At 40.2% G+C, this 18095-nt stretch overlaps 2 protein-coding genes across 3 annotated transcripts; both read left to right on the top strand.

Annotated features, from left to right (window-relative positions):
* Nucleotides 1–1705: 1705 nt before the first annotated feature.
* Nucleotides 1706–13775, top strand: LOC117262255 (putative polypeptide N-acetylgalactosaminyltransferase 8). Of its 2 annotated transcripts, none has more exons than XM_033635082.2 (11): nucleotides 1706–2093; nucleotides 3883–4213; nucleotides 4417–4583; nucleotides 6626–6812; nucleotides 8380–8577; nucleotides 8762–8876; nucleotides 10863–11048; nucleotides 11227–11364; nucleotides 11532–11624; nucleotides 11724–11894; nucleotides 12024–13775. In XM_033635082.2, exons 1-11 carry the CDS (start codon nucleotides 1916–1918, stop codon nucleotides 12141–12143), a joined length of 1884 nt encoding a protein of 627 aa, XP_033490973.1. In that variant the 5' UTR covers nucleotides 1706–1915; the 3' UTR covers nucleotides 12144–13775. The 2 variants fall into 2 exon arrangements, with proteins under 2 accessions (XP_033490973.1, XP_078024231.1); XM_078168105.1 differs by lacking the exon at nucleotides 1706–2093 and adding an exon at nucleotides 2113–2249.
* Nucleotides 13776–16149: 2374 nt separating this feature from the next.
* Nucleotides 16150–18088, top strand: ribc2 (RIB43A domain with coiled-coils 2). Its single transcript, XM_033635086.2, has 7 exons — nucleotides 16150–16320; nucleotides 16437–16518; nucleotides 16758–17078; nucleotides 17161–17279; nucleotides 17422–17592; nucleotides 17689–17855; nucleotides 17947–18088. Exons 1-7 carry the CDS (start codon nucleotides 16204–16206, stop codon nucleotides 18014–18016), a joined length of 1047 nt encoding a protein of 348 aa, XP_033490977.2. The 5' UTR covers nucleotides 16150–16203; the 3' UTR covers nucleotides 18017–18088.
* Nucleotides 18089–18095: the final 7 nt, after the last annotated feature.

The raw sequence follows: 18095 nt of genomic DNA, 5'->3' as shown, positions 1-18095 counted from the left end.
CAGTGAAGTTGACCTTTGACCTTTTGGTTATTAAATATCATCACTTCATCATTTTATCCTATTAGACATTTGTGTGAAATTTTGTCATTATCAGAGTATGAATTCCTGAGTTATGGCCTAAAGCATGTTTTGTGTGGTCACAGTGACTTTGACCTTTGACCATCAAAAATTCTAATCAGTTCATTGTTACGTCCAAGTAGATATTTGCGGCAATTTTAAAGCAATTCCCTCAAGAAGTGAATGAGACGGACAACCGGACAACATAATACCTCCAGCCCAGCTATCAGTGGTGCGGAGTAGAGGGGGACACGGGAGTGGATTTTCAGTCCTGTCCCATCCCACTCCCACAAAAATAATCCCACCCCGTCCTAATCCCATGAAAAATAAATTAAAAAAAATCCTGTCCCGTCCCAGTCCCACAAGAATGACTCCTGTCCCATCCCGCTCTCGTGTTGTGTTTCAGTTACAGTAAAAAAAAAAAAAAAAAAACGTAAAAAAAAAAACAATGCATGGATCACACAATGCCTACCTTACTTGAATATAAACCCAAATATGACATCTAATGTTGTGTTTTGATGTTTATTGCCTAATTATTTTTACATTCACTCCACCTTGAAACTGTTCAGAATGATAAACACATCTGATTTCTGATGTGGTCCGAAAGCTCTGTCAGGGTGATGTGCAGATCATTTTCCTTCACTTTCACTTGTAACGCTGCCTTCCCTAACTCCTCCGACTCCATTTTGGCGGCTGGCTGCACTGTGCATCAACATCCATATACATTATGCGCTGGTCAGGTGGCTTGTTGCTGGTTGGTTGCAGCCAGCGCCACCTGACAGGAGAGAATAAAAATGAATAAAACAAGACAACAGATCGACCAACTTTATATTAAAAATAAGGAAATGGCATTTATTCATTGTGGAACTGCATATTTGTATATAAAATAGGAGGTTTATTTGACTTGACTATTGTTATTATGATTCCCAGTCCCTCCCGCTCCCGTCGACTTTTTTTTCCCATCCCGTCCCAATCACGTGACAAATAGTGAAACTGATTCCCATCCTGTGGGAATCCCAAGGGAATCACGTGACCCGTGGGACTCATTCATTAAAAAAAATTCATAGTGTGTTCACTCTTCCTGTGCTGCCCTAAATCACATGCTGGTTTCAATGGCAACCTTCAGGGCTGAAAAATGAAGCCAACACAGAGGTGCAAAAAACTGCAGTTCCTCTAATGGCCACATGAGGCTGGCTCCAGAAGTGAGTCAATCCCCACTGACCCCCATGTTCAACAGGCCAACTTTACAGCAGAAATATACAGCCTGGTGTAAACTATACTAACCATGACAACTATACACGGGTGAATTTTTATAGCCTAACTCACCCATTTACATTTTATTAAGTCTTAAAGTTATGCATAATTAAGGGTGGCGCTTTGAGTGACAGGCTGTCAATTGAACCAAAATGGCGACGGCTGAAATGTCAAACTACAGGCTTCAAAACAGGAGTCTAAAAACCAATGTGTGATGTCATAAAGGCTTATTTTAATATCACCTTTTGTTCTCGCAGCTTTCCTTTTTCTTCATATGACCGTGTCAGTGTGGTAAGAGTTAGTTTGGCGCATTATCCTCCAGCCGCGGTTGATGCAGGACGGCGCGTGACATCACGACGTCAGCCCACTAATTAGAAACACCTGCGCCATATATGGACAAGCAGCAGAGGAAGGGCTGGTCTCACCTGTGCTCGTGCTCACTCGCTTTCAAACGAGCGGTCCCTTCATTAGTAACCTCATAAAGCATCATGACATCTTGTCAGCTGTACGGTTGAACGCGTCAGTCCTGTGAGCTCGCCGTGCGCGCGCGTCCTTGGGTTGTTTTTTATTGTCTTGTCTTGGGGTCAGTCGGAGTGATATCAGCATGAGAGCAGTGTCCTTAAGGCGGCCGATCCTCATACTGGGGGGGATGGGGCTCGTCCTGTTCGTGAGCACGTTTCTAAAGAATGGATTTGAGCATGCAGCGGAGGCTGGCAAAGAAGTGGCCACACCGCGGATGGTCCGGAGTTTTTCTGACCTGGAGACAAGTATCAACAATCTCTGTGAGTTCGCACAAACAGTAGACTTTGTCCTGAAGTGGGTGCAGTCATGTAAGTTATAGGCCTATGTAGGTTAATCTAATGTGTTTAGTGTAAATAATCAGGATGAAGAAATGGAAATACTGTGTGCTTGATTTAACTTCTGTGACTTTTAGAAAGGTAGGTGGAGGGATTCATGTGTGTTCACTGCACAAGTTCCTCCATGGTCATATCACCTGCATGTCTGCAGACAAAAATAGCCTATATGAAAAGCATATCAACAGTGTATTTGTTTAGAGGGGAGAGGCTGTCCAAAGTGTTTTTGAATATTGGTTGAATGGCTTCAAATGCAAGTTTTCTTGAAGTTTGCTGTCTATTAGTGATATGAGGTCAGATTTAAACAGAACTGAATTAGGAATCATTAAATTGAACAAGTATTCCCCTGTCTCTATATATGGTTTATGTTTTTTTCCATTGTATATTGTTATGTATTTTTACTTATTTAGTCTTTTTATCTGAACCCTGTTGCTCTCTGTGCTGCTGCAGAGCCTAATTTCCCTCAAGGTATCAATAAAATGTTATTTTTATCAGTTCTGTCAACCAAAGAAAATCTCGGTCGACTGAAATTCTACCTATTCTGCAACCAATCCATTGGTCAGTGGTGAAAAACTATTTGAAGGTTATCTCTAAATTAACTAAATTGTCCACAGAGGTCTTTTTCAGCAGTGAAGGAGAAATGAAAACTGCTGGCAACATAGCAGGGAATTATTTTTATTTAGTTATTTATTTTTTTACATTTTTAAAATACACTCTGGCACATTATTTACAATCAAAGTATACATCTTGATCATTGAATAAATTAAATATGTACTTCAAATACTTTTTTCTTGTTTTTATAACTTACCAGATTAATCATTGTTCTTATTGTGATGTTAAAAAAGATTAAGTTGTTAGTAATTAGTATAGAGTAGTAAGAGTACTTTACAAGTGCTATCATTAAACATTTATTGACAGGAGTTGCAAAAAATAGTTATTACTTTTGTTTATGTTAACAGCAGTGCAATTTAACTAAGTACATTTACTTTAGCACTGTACTAAAGAACAGTTTTGAGGTACTTTACTTGAGTATGTTCCCTGTTGTGTTACTTTGCACTTCTGCTCTCAGAGGGAAATATTGTACTGTCACTGCACTGCATTTATTGTCAGCTTTGGTTACTTTGAATATTCAAATTATTCATTCAAAATATAGAGGACCCTTGCATGTTTGTAATACATTAACAAAATAAATGATAAGATCTGGGGCTCATTATTATTGAAAATATATGTCTATAGCCTATATATTTAGATCTGCGGCTTTTCATTAAACGTTGAGGGCTGAAGCCTCAGACGGCCATGCCTAATGATGCCAAGGACCACAGCAAGTACTGTACCTCGTGCCGACATTTTTCCTTCCACGGATATTCCGTGTCATAGCAACCACACCCAGCCAAAGCCTTTCAGCCTCCAAAACGCAAGAACTCCCAGCTGTGTGCTTTCAGAAAAGCACCTGGCTGGGAATAAACATTTTGGTGAACAGGGGGCCTTATGAAAGTAACACTAGTGACTGTCCAACTAATGAGAATTGGTCAAACAAGAGCAGATCGACCAGCTGACCAGGTGTCAGCTCTCATTTTTCGGTAGAATCAACCAAGGGAACATTCATCCCAGGGAAAATGCTTTCTTTTAATTTAGAAATCATCTAGTCTAGTATTTTCTGCAAAAGTGATCATGCCTCCAGCTCATTCTGCTTTCTCCCTGTCATCCTTTTCTCAAGACAATGTCATCAAAGTTTTTGAGCAAAAGCAGGACACCATGCAGAAAATGCTCGAAGAGGACAGAGACAGATGGAGGAAAGCTGCAGAGGTCAAACAGCCCCCCGTCAAAGAGCAACCTGAAGCAAAGATCGAGGACCAGAAGGAGGCCCTTGTAGAGAAAAAGTCAAAGAAACTGTTCCCCGACTCTGCCCTGTTCAAGGAGTGGGGGGAAAACCTGTCAGAGGATGACCAAAGAGAGGCACAGGGTTTGTTTGAGAAGTACGGATACAACGTGTTTCTCAGCGATCGCCTTCCTCTAGACCGAGCTCTCCCAGATACAAGGGATCCAAGGTACGACACATTTTGCCACAATGTCAGACCTGTCATCCTACTTCATACACCAGAAAAGGTTAAACAAACAGCCCTTATAGATTACACCCAATTCACTGTTTACCAATTATCCATCACCTTTCCGTTGACATGGTTGGCCTTTTGATAAAGCATTTACACAGCTCAGCCTACTGATGGTTTGAGAAATCCCTCTTTCTGAATAGGTGTTTGAAAAAGACTTACCCAAAGGACCTGCCAACTGTCGGAGTGGTCCTGATCTACCTGAATGAGGCCCTGTCTATCCTCAAAAGAGCTCTGCGCAGCATCATCGACCGCACCCCTAAAGACCTGCTGAAAGAGATAATATTGGTGGATGACAATAGCTCTAACGGTTGGTTGGCTGCAAATGGATGAGATTATTTTGCAAACACATATGTGATAAACAAAAGTTAATCCATTGTTTAGGCTGCAGGTTACACTAATTACTTTGAGGAAGGACGGGCTGATGACATGTTTCATATTGATGCCACTGCTGCTCATGTTCCTATATCAAGGTTTTATTCAGATGCTTTCGGATACTGTTACTCTCTAATCTATGGTGTTATACATTCTGGGCGGTATTTTATGATTGTAATTTACATTTGTTTATACATTTACATACATTTATACATTGTTATATCTACTTTTCTCAGATGTCTTGTAAATCTCCCAGAATGCATTTTGTCAAATTAACGTTCAGCCTTAAAGCAACAGTAAGAAAAGAAATTTGGAGAAATAGACATGTTCGCTTTCTTGCCAAGAGTTAGATGAGAAGACTGAAACCACTCTTATATCTGTAGGGTAAAATACGAAGCTACGGCTAGCAGTTGGTTAGCTTAGTTTAGCATAAAGACTGGAAACAGCTTGGCTATCTGTGTCCAAAAGTAAAAAATGATTTTAAAAAATCTGCCAAATATCTAAAGCTCACTAATTAAAGCTACAGTTGGTAGCTTTAATGAAAATAACTTTTTGCTATATTTGCTGAAACTGTCACTATTCTGACAGTACATGAGAGAGATGGTCTAGATAGAAAAAGTCATGTCCCTCCTCCACTTAGTGCGTATCCTAATGGCATTCATTAGAATGAATCGCGGTGCACCAAAAGCAACCAATCAGAGCTGAGGAGTCTCTCGTTAAATGTCAAACCAGGCAGCCCTGGTTTGACATGAATCAAGACTCTGTTAAGTCATTGTTTATTTCATGCTCAAATGTTTTCAGAAACATAATTTAGTGTACTGTTTAGCTGTAAAATGAGAACATTTGTGACCCCACCACCATGTTGGATACAGCTTACAGGAGTACCAAGCACCCCTGACCGGCCAGACAAACTTCTTCATTTTACAACTAAACAGTCCACTAAAATATGTCTCTGAAAACATTTGAGTTGAGAAAAAGGGCAATGCAGTAACAGAATCTCTTTAACATGTTATATCTTGTTTGTTTAATCTGTAAAAACAATTTGTTGGTCACGTGCTGGAAACTGTAATGACAGGAATTTAGGATGTTAGAGCTCGAGCACATAACCCCATGTGAAACCACAATTTGTCGTTTTTATACTTATTGTATGCATTTAACAAACAAGATATAATGTGTTCATTACTGAGCGTTAGCGTGTCTTTAAGATGGACTTTGTGATCTTTTGGTCTGAGCCGAGATGGCTGATTGTAACTTCTTTTACGGTCTTAAGATAAGATAAACCAATATTGTCCTTACTGAGTTACATATGTTTTGCTAAACTGACTAGGTATTGTTTTTGTTTTATTGTTGCGTTTTCATCTTAAACAGAGTAGAGGCAGATTGGAAACAGGGGAAGAGAGAAATATCAAATGCAACATTGACACTGGGGCTGGAATCAAACCCTGGACGTTGCAGGAATGTGGCATGTGCAATAACAACTTGTCTGTCTACCAAGGCGTTCCTGTATTTTATATTTACCAGACTGGCATCACAGTGGTATCGACCTGCTTATCTAACTCTCTGCAAGAAAGCAAATACACACATTTCTCAAAAGGCTGAACCATTCCTTCAAGCGCACACAAACCCCAGTATAACGTAACACAGTGGCCCTGCATTGATTCATTATTAAGGCTGAAAATAGTGGTGGTGTGGCTCTGGATTGCACTATACTCAATAGGGTGAACAAAAATGAGAAACAACAAACTCAGTATGTAATCACTAATTACAGCTTCAAATTAGACAGTCACAACATAAATGTCTTAATTTGAGCATGTGTTGTTTGATGTTCCCTCCATATTCTCAAGTCTGCTTTGCATTCTGGGTAATCAGTGTGGAAACTGGTATCCCTGCCTCGTCTAGACTTGCTATGATTAAAAACAATCCCACCTGATCTCCCCTAAGCTCAAAACATATGTACACATTCTCCTCTCAATTCAGAGGACCTGAAGGGGGACCTTGACGCGTACGTGAAGTCGCTTGAGCAGCAGAACCCAAGTGTCCGTATTATAAGAGTGAGGCACAGTGAGCAGCAAGGCCTTGCATACGCCAGGGCCTCTGGGTGGAGGGCAGCTTCTGCTGATGTGGTGGCCATCCTGGACGCGCACATCGAAGTCCATGAGCAGTGGTAAGAATGAGATAAATATATATTTTATACCATGGGTTATGTATAACAGTTTCACTGGTATTGTGTAATATTTGTAATAGTGGAAGTCTTAAACATTATATATTAGATGCCGCTGTGCTAACTTGTCTTCTGAATCAACCTTCTTTTTTTTTTTTTCCAAATTAAAACTTATATTGAAATTCACATAAATTCTCTGAAATTTTTAGCATATCTACACAGTAAATAAACATAACACAGGAAAGCATGGAGTACTGAACATGCCTACCGGGCACAGGCTCAGGGGCCAAAGGTATCAGGGCTCCCCAGCTGGCCGTCACCTGCAAAATTTTACTCAAATGAGCATGTCATGACCAGGTAGAGGCTCATAATTACAACAAAGACACACATGCAGACTACAAAGAGATGCAAAGGAACTGCTAAAAGACACAAAATGACTAAAAAGGAACAAAAAGCAACCAAAAGAAAGCCCTGTTTGCACCGAGCAGTACAGTACTGTTCAATTCGGGGCGCTTTTTTCCGTTTCCACTGTGAAAAGTCGTGGATGGTACCAATGGAACTGTTCTGTACCGTCCCCATTTTTGGTCACCCCTCTGTTGGACAACCTAGCACACAGATCTGGTACTAAAAGGTGGAGCTGTGAACACTGCAGTCTGTCGACTGGTCAATAGTGAACAGTCACTCTGCTCAGGGCTGAGTTGTGGCTGTTTTTGAAGCTTCTTGCAGCAGCTGGAGGCTGGGAAAAAAATAATTTAATTCAGTGAGGACAACTACCAGCGACTTTTAAGGTGGAACATTAACTTGTAATGTTAGTCAATGCATGAGTTGACGACATGTCAACACATCTGAAATACCACTGTGACAACTTTGACCAATCCATTAGTTTCTATGTGACACATAGGTTTAGTAATGATTGGATCTTCAAGCGTTTATACATATTGATTTCAGCCATGTTATGTGATCTGCACTCAGAGAAAAATAAGTGATGTGGAGCATCATTCCTGTGGGATCCAGCAACACTAAACCCCTGAGCCTGCCTGAGAAGGACTAAATGCACAAACCCGCCATTTTCAAATACCCCATGGAGAGAGACTCTCACTGCAGCCTGTTTTGATTTGTTCTGAAAATGTCGGCGTGCAGTCTCGTTCTCTGGACGATAAACAAGTTGCAGACTGATGAGTGACAACAACCCTGCCCACATTTAAGAGTTCTGTTTGCAGTGGAAACGCTAGGGTCTAGGCACCATGTTTGAAGGATTGCTTTTGGTTCCAAATGTACCATACCGAAAGTGTTTGTGGAAGAGAGACACACACAGAACTATCTCAGAGACACAAAACGATTACAAAGAGACACACAATTACCTCAAACTGGCACAAAAGACAGAGACATTAACCAACAAGCCCAAAAACAAGGCAAAGCTACCACAAAGCCTTTGTTTTGCTCCTGTGTAGGACATGTTGTAGGGCCTTTTGCTTATCTTTGCAATCTTCTAGTCACAGAATCAGTGCAATAGTATGGCAAGCTGATTTTGCAGTGTGTGACCTGCCTCTGCTTCCTTTTCCTCACACAGGGCTGAACCCCTGCTGACACAGATCAAAGCTGACCGAACTGTGGTAACGTCCCCTGTGTTTGACAGAGTCAACTTTGACGACCTCAAGGTCATTCGCTATGGTTCAGCAGCACATGCCTTCGACTGGGCTTTGTGGTGCATGTATGAGGGTTTTTTGGACGACTATTACAAACTCAAAGACGACTCGTTGCCTGGAAAGTAAGTTAAAGTGAGGTCAGTTGGTGTTGTTCTGATTTACATTGTGTCAAACAAATATAACACCATAGCTGGCATAGAGGCATTCTTCATGATCTATGAGCTTTACGTTCATTATACCGCTGATGTACTCTGTATAATATGTTTTAAATTATACAGTAGTAACAGTTCTCTTCTTTCACTTCAGGAGTCCATCTGTCATGGGGATTCTAGTTGCTGATAGGAAGTTTTTAGGAGAAATTGGAGTCCTTGATGAAGGAATGAAAGTGTACGGCGGAGAAAACGTTGAGCTGGGAATTCGTGTAAGCATCACCCGTCTTAAATCATATCTTACACCTGACAATGCAGTCCCAGGTCAGATGCTGGCTTCAGTACAACTGTTCACACCCATGGATGTCTTAAGAGCCCTGGATACAGCATTGAAAGCAGTATCTCGTTTAGTCCTATTTCTCTGTGGCACATGAAGCTAATAAAGCTCTATTTCCGCAGTGTGAAATTACCAAGATGATCGGGGCTGCTTCCGCATCGTTCAGCCCATAGAGCAGGTACACTAGAGACCTACTACTACTTTCAGTTTAGCACTCTGCGAACTTGAATGACAATAAAATAATTTAATTGTGTGGCTCTTATAGATTTTCCAAATGTTATCTGACTGAATTGAATCCCGATGGTGAAAGGATACATTTCGTGGAGGTTATGATCCTCAAACAAATGTATCCACTGATTTACAGACGTCTTTTTCCCAATATAAGTCTATGGGAAAAAATCTTTCTGGGTCCAGTGGCATCACTTAACAATCTAGGGAGATGTAATTTCACTGTTAAGCCATTACAAAACTTGACTTCAAAGCCTGGTTCACTTCCTGGGAGCCTGGTCCTACCTCTCATTCATCGAGACAGAGGATAAAATGATTTCTGCCGTAGGTAATAGCTTTCCATAGTTGTAAAATCCTGTCCCGTAGTATTATAAACAGCTGTGCAGTGTTTGTGTCTGATAAGCCTCCTACATGGATTACTCAAATGATCCTCCCTTGATACCACTCATGTCCTTATGGTAAACATGAGGCTACACTACAGCTAGCATACAGTTAGCTTACTTATCATACTGGAAACAGCTGGCGTAGCTCTGTCAAAAGGCAACAAATTCCACAAGTTCAAGTAGCACCTCTAAACTTAGCAAAATTAACATGTTATATGTATTTTTCTCAGTGTGTGCATAAATTAAGCAGAAAAATGTGGTTTTATAGAGGGTCCTAGGGAAAGATGGGATCCTACAGACATTGTGTCATGTCACGTGTACATGTGTAAGACAGCTTCACACAAATGTCTAATAAAACTAATTCAAGATGGCACCCCCGGTGCGGACGCCTGTAACAGCAGGTCCTGCTCACTGCTGAGCTTTTTTCAATCACAGCTGTTTACTGTTTTTTGCACATACAATCACTTGCACTAGATGTGCTCTCTTTAATCCACTGCTCATTTTATTCACTGCTCATTATTATTCATTTGTCATCATTATTATTACTATTATTATGATTATTATTATTATTATTATTATTTATCGCTGTTTCTTGTATTTTTTGTACTTTATTTGCATGCCTAGTTTTTAAGTTTAAATTTTGAAATCTTTAATCTGACTCTTTCCCCTTGACTGCTGTAACACTGGAATTTCTCAATTGTGGGATCAGTAAACGTGTATCTTATCTTATCCTGTGTTATTAAAAAAAGATGAAGGGATGACATTTTATATCCAAAAGGTCAAAGGTAAACTTCACTGTGATGTCATAATGTTTTGCAAAAAAACACTTTTCTAGCCATGACTCAACATCGTAACTCAGGAACAGAAGGGGAGACATTTGGGCAGAGACTGAATTGGTGACCCTAATCTTGGGTGTCCACCTTGAAGCTGTGTAGATTGTACAGATCCTATGTGCTGCTGGGTTGAAGGTGTGTGTGTGTGTGTGTGTGTGTGTGTGTGTGTGTGTGTGTGTGTGTGTGTGTGTGTGTGTGTGTGTGTGTGTGTGTGTGTGTGTGTGTGAAGCATCCACATTTTTAAAATGGTTGCTGCAGAGAAGCTTTGCAGAGAAGCTTTGTCTTACGGTTGTGGCTACATGAGTCCGAACAGAAATAGGTGTATACTGTAACTTGACAGGTTTGCAGAGGCATACAACTGCAAGCTGGGAGATCCAGTTATTTATGCTTTGCACTCACACAGCTCCTCATTGGGAGTGATTAGTGATTAACCTTTTTATTTAAGCAATAAAAAAGTTATTATTTTTGCCACTATAGGTGTGGACATGTGGAGGCAGTATTGAAGTAGTTCCATGCTCTAAGATCGCCCACATTGAAAGAGCCCACAAGCCCTACATGCCTGACCTGGCCCCAGCCATGAAGAGAAACGCCCTGAGGGTAGCAGAAATCTGGATGGATGAATACAAACATAACATCAACTTGGCTTGGAACTTGCCATTTGAGGTAATTTAAATGTAGTTAAGGACAACAAAAACGATGCCCCTTTTTCTGTATACTGCATATCTCTACACACAGGATGCAGGATGAACAATCATGGGCCTGTAATTAAAAGCTTTTCTAATGAGTCGATATTTATGAGTATGTACAATATCATGAACAAATCATGCTATATTTTCTGCAGAATCACGGAATTGACATTGGGGATGTCTCCGAGAGGAAGAAACTCAGGGAGAGGTTAAAGTGTAAACCTTTCAAATGGTACCTGGAAAATGTGTATCCCAAGTTGGATCCCTGGGACGACCTACTTGGCTATGGTGGTGTAAGTTTAGTTTTATCTATTGCTTTTGATATGTGGTAAAGGCAGTACAGCAGGGTGTGTGTGTGCAACATGTGCAGCCACGTTAAATGGTGTTTTAATGATTAACTCCTACATGCCATGGTGTTGGACGCATTTCACTGGGTTTGATAAAACTCCTTCGCTTACAGATGAAGAATCTTGATGCTGACATGTGCATAGACCAAGGCCCAGTGCCAGGTCACACACCCATTGCCTATCACTGCTATTACTACGGACCTCAAGTAAGTAAAGCAACTTAAAGTGATTATCAAGATGAATGTTGGTTAGCTGTCAAATCTGCCTGCTGCTTAACCTTTTTTTTAACATATATATATTTTTAGTACACTTACTATCGCTCAGCCGGTGAGCTGTATATCGGCGGCTTGAAGTCCCACAAATACAATGACAACCGGTGTTTAACGGACGTTGGGCAAAAAGAAACGGAGCCTGGCCTTTACAACTGCAGAGAGGCTATGCAGAAAGGAATGGGGATTTACTGGGACTTCACACAGGTACTATAAGACAAACTATAATTTAAGTGATAAAGCAAATTATATGACAATAATTTGTATTATAAAATATTGACTGTGGATATCTTATGATGACAGATTGAGCGCCTTAACAGTTATTCTCTTTTCCAGGGCAAAGAACTGAAGAACAAACAGACAAAAAGATGTCTGGAGATTATAAACGGCAAACTTCTAATACAGGAATGCTCTGGCCAACGATGGGAGATCCAAAACATAATCAAAGCCTTTTAAAGTGTTAATATGTGTGTGTGTGTGTGTGTGTGGCGGGGGGCAACAGGAAATGCACTTCTGTGCTTATAGGTCAGTGGATGATATCACCTGAATGAAGTCAATGAAATGTGACAGTGACTCTTGTAATTATTATTTATTTGTAGGTTCTCTTTTTGGCTTGAAAAAGGTGCATAATTGACTTGGTAAATTTGCTCATCTTATGAATCGACCTGAAGGCTGCACGTGATAATTATTTGAACTATGTATTAAATTGTAATTTTATAATCTTTTGAATTGGCCATACTAAATTGAAGCATTAAAATTGTCAAAAAATGCCTTGGTTTTCGATGTACATGAGCAAAACAGAAAGTTGAGCAAATCCCATATTATTGTGGTTCTTTTTCTTTCATGCTTCATGATCCAAATGTATGATTATGATCATTAGTCTGTCTGTTCCTACTGTGGTGATCAGATAAAATGTGTGACTTATCAGGTTTTGTTACCATGGATACAAACTCACTCTTGTTCTCAGATACAAAGAAGCTTCATGGAGTTGATGCTGTGATGAGCATGACTCTGGCTGGTGATGCACCAGCAGTTCACCAGTGTGTCTTTAGTACAGGTTTTCTGTGGAAAAGATCATTCCTGGGACCACGTTAATGCACCACATCTTGCCTCAGGCTGCTTATAAAGAAAACGCCACCATTTCGCACCTTAGAGATGCAAGTTAATCCTTTTCCCGCCCTCAATTATTCCACTCAGGTACATCAAATATAATCTGTCCAAGCACTAAAGCTAAGTAAATGTTTGGATTTTCTTGGGATTAAATTTGGAGTGTAGTGACAAATATTTCCTTACTCATAAAACAGATACTTTTAGTCAGATGTAATTGTTTTTGTTGTACTCTGATGAAATGTAACTTTCAGATTTTAGTGCTATAACAATTTGCCAACTCTTAGAAATGCTACAGCTGGAAGCATTTTTATGCAGTTGGGTGAATATGAGGTTTGAAGCAAGTTTTTCATGTGTTACAGAAAAAGGCAAACACAAACCGCAAGGCGAGGGAAAAGTAAATGAAGTAAAGGGCAACGAAGGTGTAAAAATAGTGGATTAAGAAAATAATGAACAGGTTCATCAATGAGTAAACATCAGTGTGCATGCATAGAGTCAGGTTCAGCAGTAAAGAGGTAGTGTAGTTCACAAGGCTGTGGGTTGTGCTGAATTGGATAACCAAGTCTCCCTCTACAAAGACTCCTTTGTGGATGTACAGTGTTGTCTGTTTGTCTTTTTGTCTTAACCTTTGTAATTCTAAGAACTTCTGGAAGAGTCAACAGTTAACTGACTGTTGATTAGCACTGGCCATTCACTTTTAAATATACCCTTTGTCCTTCACCATTAATTTTGTTATATAAATTACAACAGACATCTGACTTAATGGTTGTTGTTGGGCAACTGACAGACATATTGTTAAAAAAAAAAGCTGTCTTGAGGTATGCATTTAAAAATAACATGCAATTGTTAGACTAATTATGTGAGTTGTGGTTGGGTGTGTTAATAATGTCCTGGTGTCAGTGGAAAACTAAGGTCCCACTTGTGTAAAACAGATGGCACCTTTGAATGTAACTGTGTATTAATTATTTTGAGTGTATAAGTGATCTTGGTGTTTTGTTGAGACTGCAACGTGTTGTATGATAATCTACAGCCCTAATCTCTCCTGGAGAACTTTACCTCTAGTGTCAAGGAAAGGGGTCGCTATATTTGGGAGTTGGGTTATGGATTTGCAGATGGGGGAGGCCAACAAAGTTTTGTTTTGTTGTGCTGAGACAAAGGCTTATGTTTACATTTTTTTATCATAATTTGGTAATGTTTGAATTTATAGTTCTAGCCTATCAGCTCTAAAAGCTGCAGCTCAACATACATGCTTGTATAGCTCAGTTGTATGTTTGTGTTCATTAGAAGTGAAGAGATACACTCTCAAAGATCATCCTAGAAGGGTTCACTGTCACCACCAACATACTTTCAGAGAGTGAAGAATCATTTACTCTGCACAGACTATCATATGGAGGATCTAGTTTTCCTTCTGGGCACAGACAGGAGGCTGATCAGCAGGTTATAATAAACTAACCTTTCAATCAGTGAGCTGTCCTGTGACATTAGAAACTGCATGATTTTATTAAGTCATATAATGTGTGTGATCATCTTTATTGGGGGACATAAAACAATCAGCGCCATCTTTTCCAACAGCTTTTAAAGAAGCCAGGTGACTGAGGACCAATGGCTGTATGTAGAAGAATCTTCATAACTGATCAGTTGAGAAATCTTCAAGATACATGCTACAGCTGACCGCTTTATAAATACGACCTGGTGTAGTGCTGTTATCGAAGAACTGAAGGCATTTTGTCAGAGGCTCAGGCTGTTCCCAGGAAATATGTGGAACAAAGTCCTTTTTTGTTATTCTTCAAGCCAATACCCCCAGTATTGGCTTGAAGAATAACAAAAAAGGAGCCAACAAAAAAGGAGCCACTTAACTCAAGAGTTTGTCACTGGTAAAATCTTAAATATCTACATCTCTCTGGAAAATAAAAATAATATTAATACTGAAATATGGCCTGATGACGGCTCTATAGGAAAGGTTAGGTGTCACACACATGCACTATCACTTAAATTTTCACTTGACTGTGATAATACATGGAAGTTCAGGGGTTTACTAGAATCAAACAGTCTTAAGTCTGGAGCCTGACCAACACATCAGCAAGGCTGATAATATCAACCAGTTTCAACTTATTACAGATACACTGATGTCTGCAATTTTGTCTGACAGTAAGTACCAAGTTGCACTACAGACATGCCAAAGTTATGTCTCAGGTAGCTAACACACAGACCTAGTTGCTTTTGTTATCATGGTCACAGATCTTTAACAACCAAATTTCCTCAGTCTTTTACAATATGGGTGCTGATGCTCGGCATGGGAAGTATGAAAACTCAAGACTAATTTGGCAAAAAGATCTAAATTGTAACATTGAGGTGCATGCATGGAAAGATGTAATAAATACAAGATAGTATTTTTTATGTCAACGGTAAATTTACACACAAGACAAGAAAACATACTATTTTGTACAAATAAGACACCACAAAATGATACAGAACAACTTATGCTGGAAGTGTAATGTTGAGGCAGGTACCTCCTTACATTCATTGTGGGAATGTTCTTTGGTTTCTCTGTTCTGGAAAGAGGTTATTGGAAAATTGGATGAATGGCTTAAAAAAATCCCTACCAGAATCTCCCCAATTTTGTCTTCTAAGAGACAGATGAGAGTTAGCACCAGGAATATCTCAAGCAGAATTTGGTTTGGCACTTACAGGCTTCATTACTGCAGCTAAAATATTCCTCACCACTGGAAGAGCATGAGTCAACCAGACTTTTCTAACTGTTTTTAACTGGTTATGCTGTCTTTGAATTGATGACAGCTGGGTTAAATGATAACAAAGGAATTTTTTTTACCAAGATGTAAAGGGAGGAGGACGTTTTATTTAACGTCCTTAAGTTGGGGATATGTGGGAATGGGACACTCAAATGATGATGCACTTTGCTGTGTTTATGTGCTGAGATACATAGATAAATATACTGTATATTTACTTTTATGTATCTGTATTTCTTTTAACAATGTTGTATTGTTTATATTTAAGTGTTTAAATTGCATTTAAATAAAAACTTAAATGACAACTTGAAAAATTTGAAAATATGAGCTATTATTTAAGTTATTCTCTCAGATTATATCTCTGCTCAGGTTGCAGGTTAAGACAAAATATGTGAAATAACTAGTGTGAGTGTACTTTGGATTTGCAAGGTTTTCAATCGTGCTAATGATCCTATAAAAGTTAAGTAAAGCGCATCAATGAGCACGGTCAGCCATAATGTGGCTGCAGCAGGTGCCTCCATTTACACCGGAAAAAGCCGACAAGCTACGAACGCTCACGAACTCTGGTTTCTTAGCAACCAGTGTGTTTAACTCATCGCCGTGGGATTGGAGTGCGTTTCAAGTTTAACACCGCACACTTTACTTACTAATTTGAAGCCAAAATGTTTAACATTGACTTACTGTCAGACCGTGTCGCTAAGGCGAGTCTGCAGAGGCGTCGTAACAAAGAGACTGAAAGACGAGAGAGGATTTTTAACGACAAAGAGAGGACTATAGGGGTAAGCTAACATTTGTATCGGTGTACCGTTAATGCTAACTTCATGATGCTAACTCGTAATGTACTGTTATAAACCGGCTTTTAACTGTGCTGTCATGCCCGTTGTGTCTTTTAAAGGTTGACAAGGAAGCATTAAACATGCAAATGAAAGAAAGGGAGAAAAGAGAAAGGGCTGAAAAAGAGGAACAAAAAGCTTATGGTGAGTTAAACGTCCTTTACTAATGCTTAATAATTTTGCCAGCGAGTATGGTGTCCTGGAGGGGACAATTTATCACAGCGAATATAACCTATAATGTCCTTTCACTCACTGATAGAAAGCAGAAGCTAATCATAATCATCCATACAGATATTACTGCCACTACTTAGTGTTTTATGATATTATTAGACAGTCATAATTTATATTGAAGTGCATTGTGATATGTGTCTCTTTCCATACAGATGCTGATATGCTCCATAACAGCAAAGTAGCTTGCCTCCTCCACAACAGACAAGAGAAGGAGAAGCGTGTAATGGAAAAGGCCATTGTAAACTTCCGGCATCAGTACCAGCAGCCTTGGACTCAGCGGGAGTTTGACCTGAACGATCCAGACCGCTGTAGGAAAACAGACCCAGGTGACGCACAGATGATCCTTCCTGGCCTGGTGGGCGAGGACCCGGGCAGTGAGAGCAGGCGGCAGAGACAGAGGGAGCAGCTCAGAGAGTGGCTCGTCCAGCAGCAGAGCGAGAGAGCAGCAGAAAGGCAACAACAAAAGCTGGAGGGTAGGTTTGACTGATCCCATACAGGATACAGATAATCAGTTCACACACACACACTTCATGTTCTTCTTTTACTGTTCTTTAGAGGAGCAATATGACCAAAGCAGAGAAGACATGGACAGCAAAGCTCTGCAGCTTCAGAGTATTGAGATGGAGAGGAGAAAAGCAGCAACTATAGCCACTAAAGAGTACAATCTGGCCAAGGTAGGTCACAACTGCTAATTAAAACTGAACAGCGTTTATTTCGCTGAGATTTTAATTTTAAAAGACATTGAAATGGAATCTGAGGTGCAGTAATGACACTTTCTGTCACCCTCACCTTTTTGCTGGGTCTGCATGGGCCAAGATTGAAGAGAAGCGTCGTCAGGAAGGAGAACAGATGACAAGTGCAGATGTCGAGCCCACCCTGGGCATGGTGGGAGTGCCCGGTCTTTGTCCCAGCAGTGATAGGAGAACCCCTCCGGAGAGTCTACAGCAGGTCGTCCAGTTCCAGAAACATCAGATAGAGGAGAGAAAGGTAAAACAGGAACAAAATGACACTGAAAACACACTCTTTTTTGATCATTTAAAAAGCTGTTCACTGATCGTCTGTCCGTTATCTGTGCATCTGTAGAGGATAGAACTAGAGAAAAAGCAAGAAGAGGAGCAATATGATCGCGTCCGCCTGGCCTCAGCTCGCACAGCTCTGCTGATAGAGCGGCAGCAGGCGAGACTGAACAAGCAGCTGAGACGACACCTGGACAGCACCAACATCAAGCTGGCCGAGACACACAAACAGCAGTCAGTAGCTTTACTCACTCACACAGTATATCCAAGTACATGAAAAACTACTGTCTCACTCTGTGTGTGTCTGACCTGGTGTCATTTTAAGGAAGCCCGACATTGAGAGAGGAGGCATCGACAACAGCTTCTTCTCCAAATTCAACACCTGCAGCAGATGATGGATGGATGGACGACTGGCTCATTACAGTGGATAATTATAGATAATGGTGCTACACGAGAAGAACGCTGAATAAACTG

Source organism: Epinephelus lanceolatus, chromosome 5 (assembly GCF_041903045.1).
Source record: "Epinephelus lanceolatus isolate andai-2023 chromosome 5, ASM4190304v1, whole genome shotgun sequence".
Taxonomy (NCBI): Eukaryota; Metazoa; Chordata; class Actinopteri; order Perciformes; family Serranidae; genus Epinephelus; species Epinephelus lanceolatus.
The sequence above is the reverse complement of the archived record's forward strand: the minus strand, read 5'-3'. Positions and strand labels throughout refer to the sequence as shown.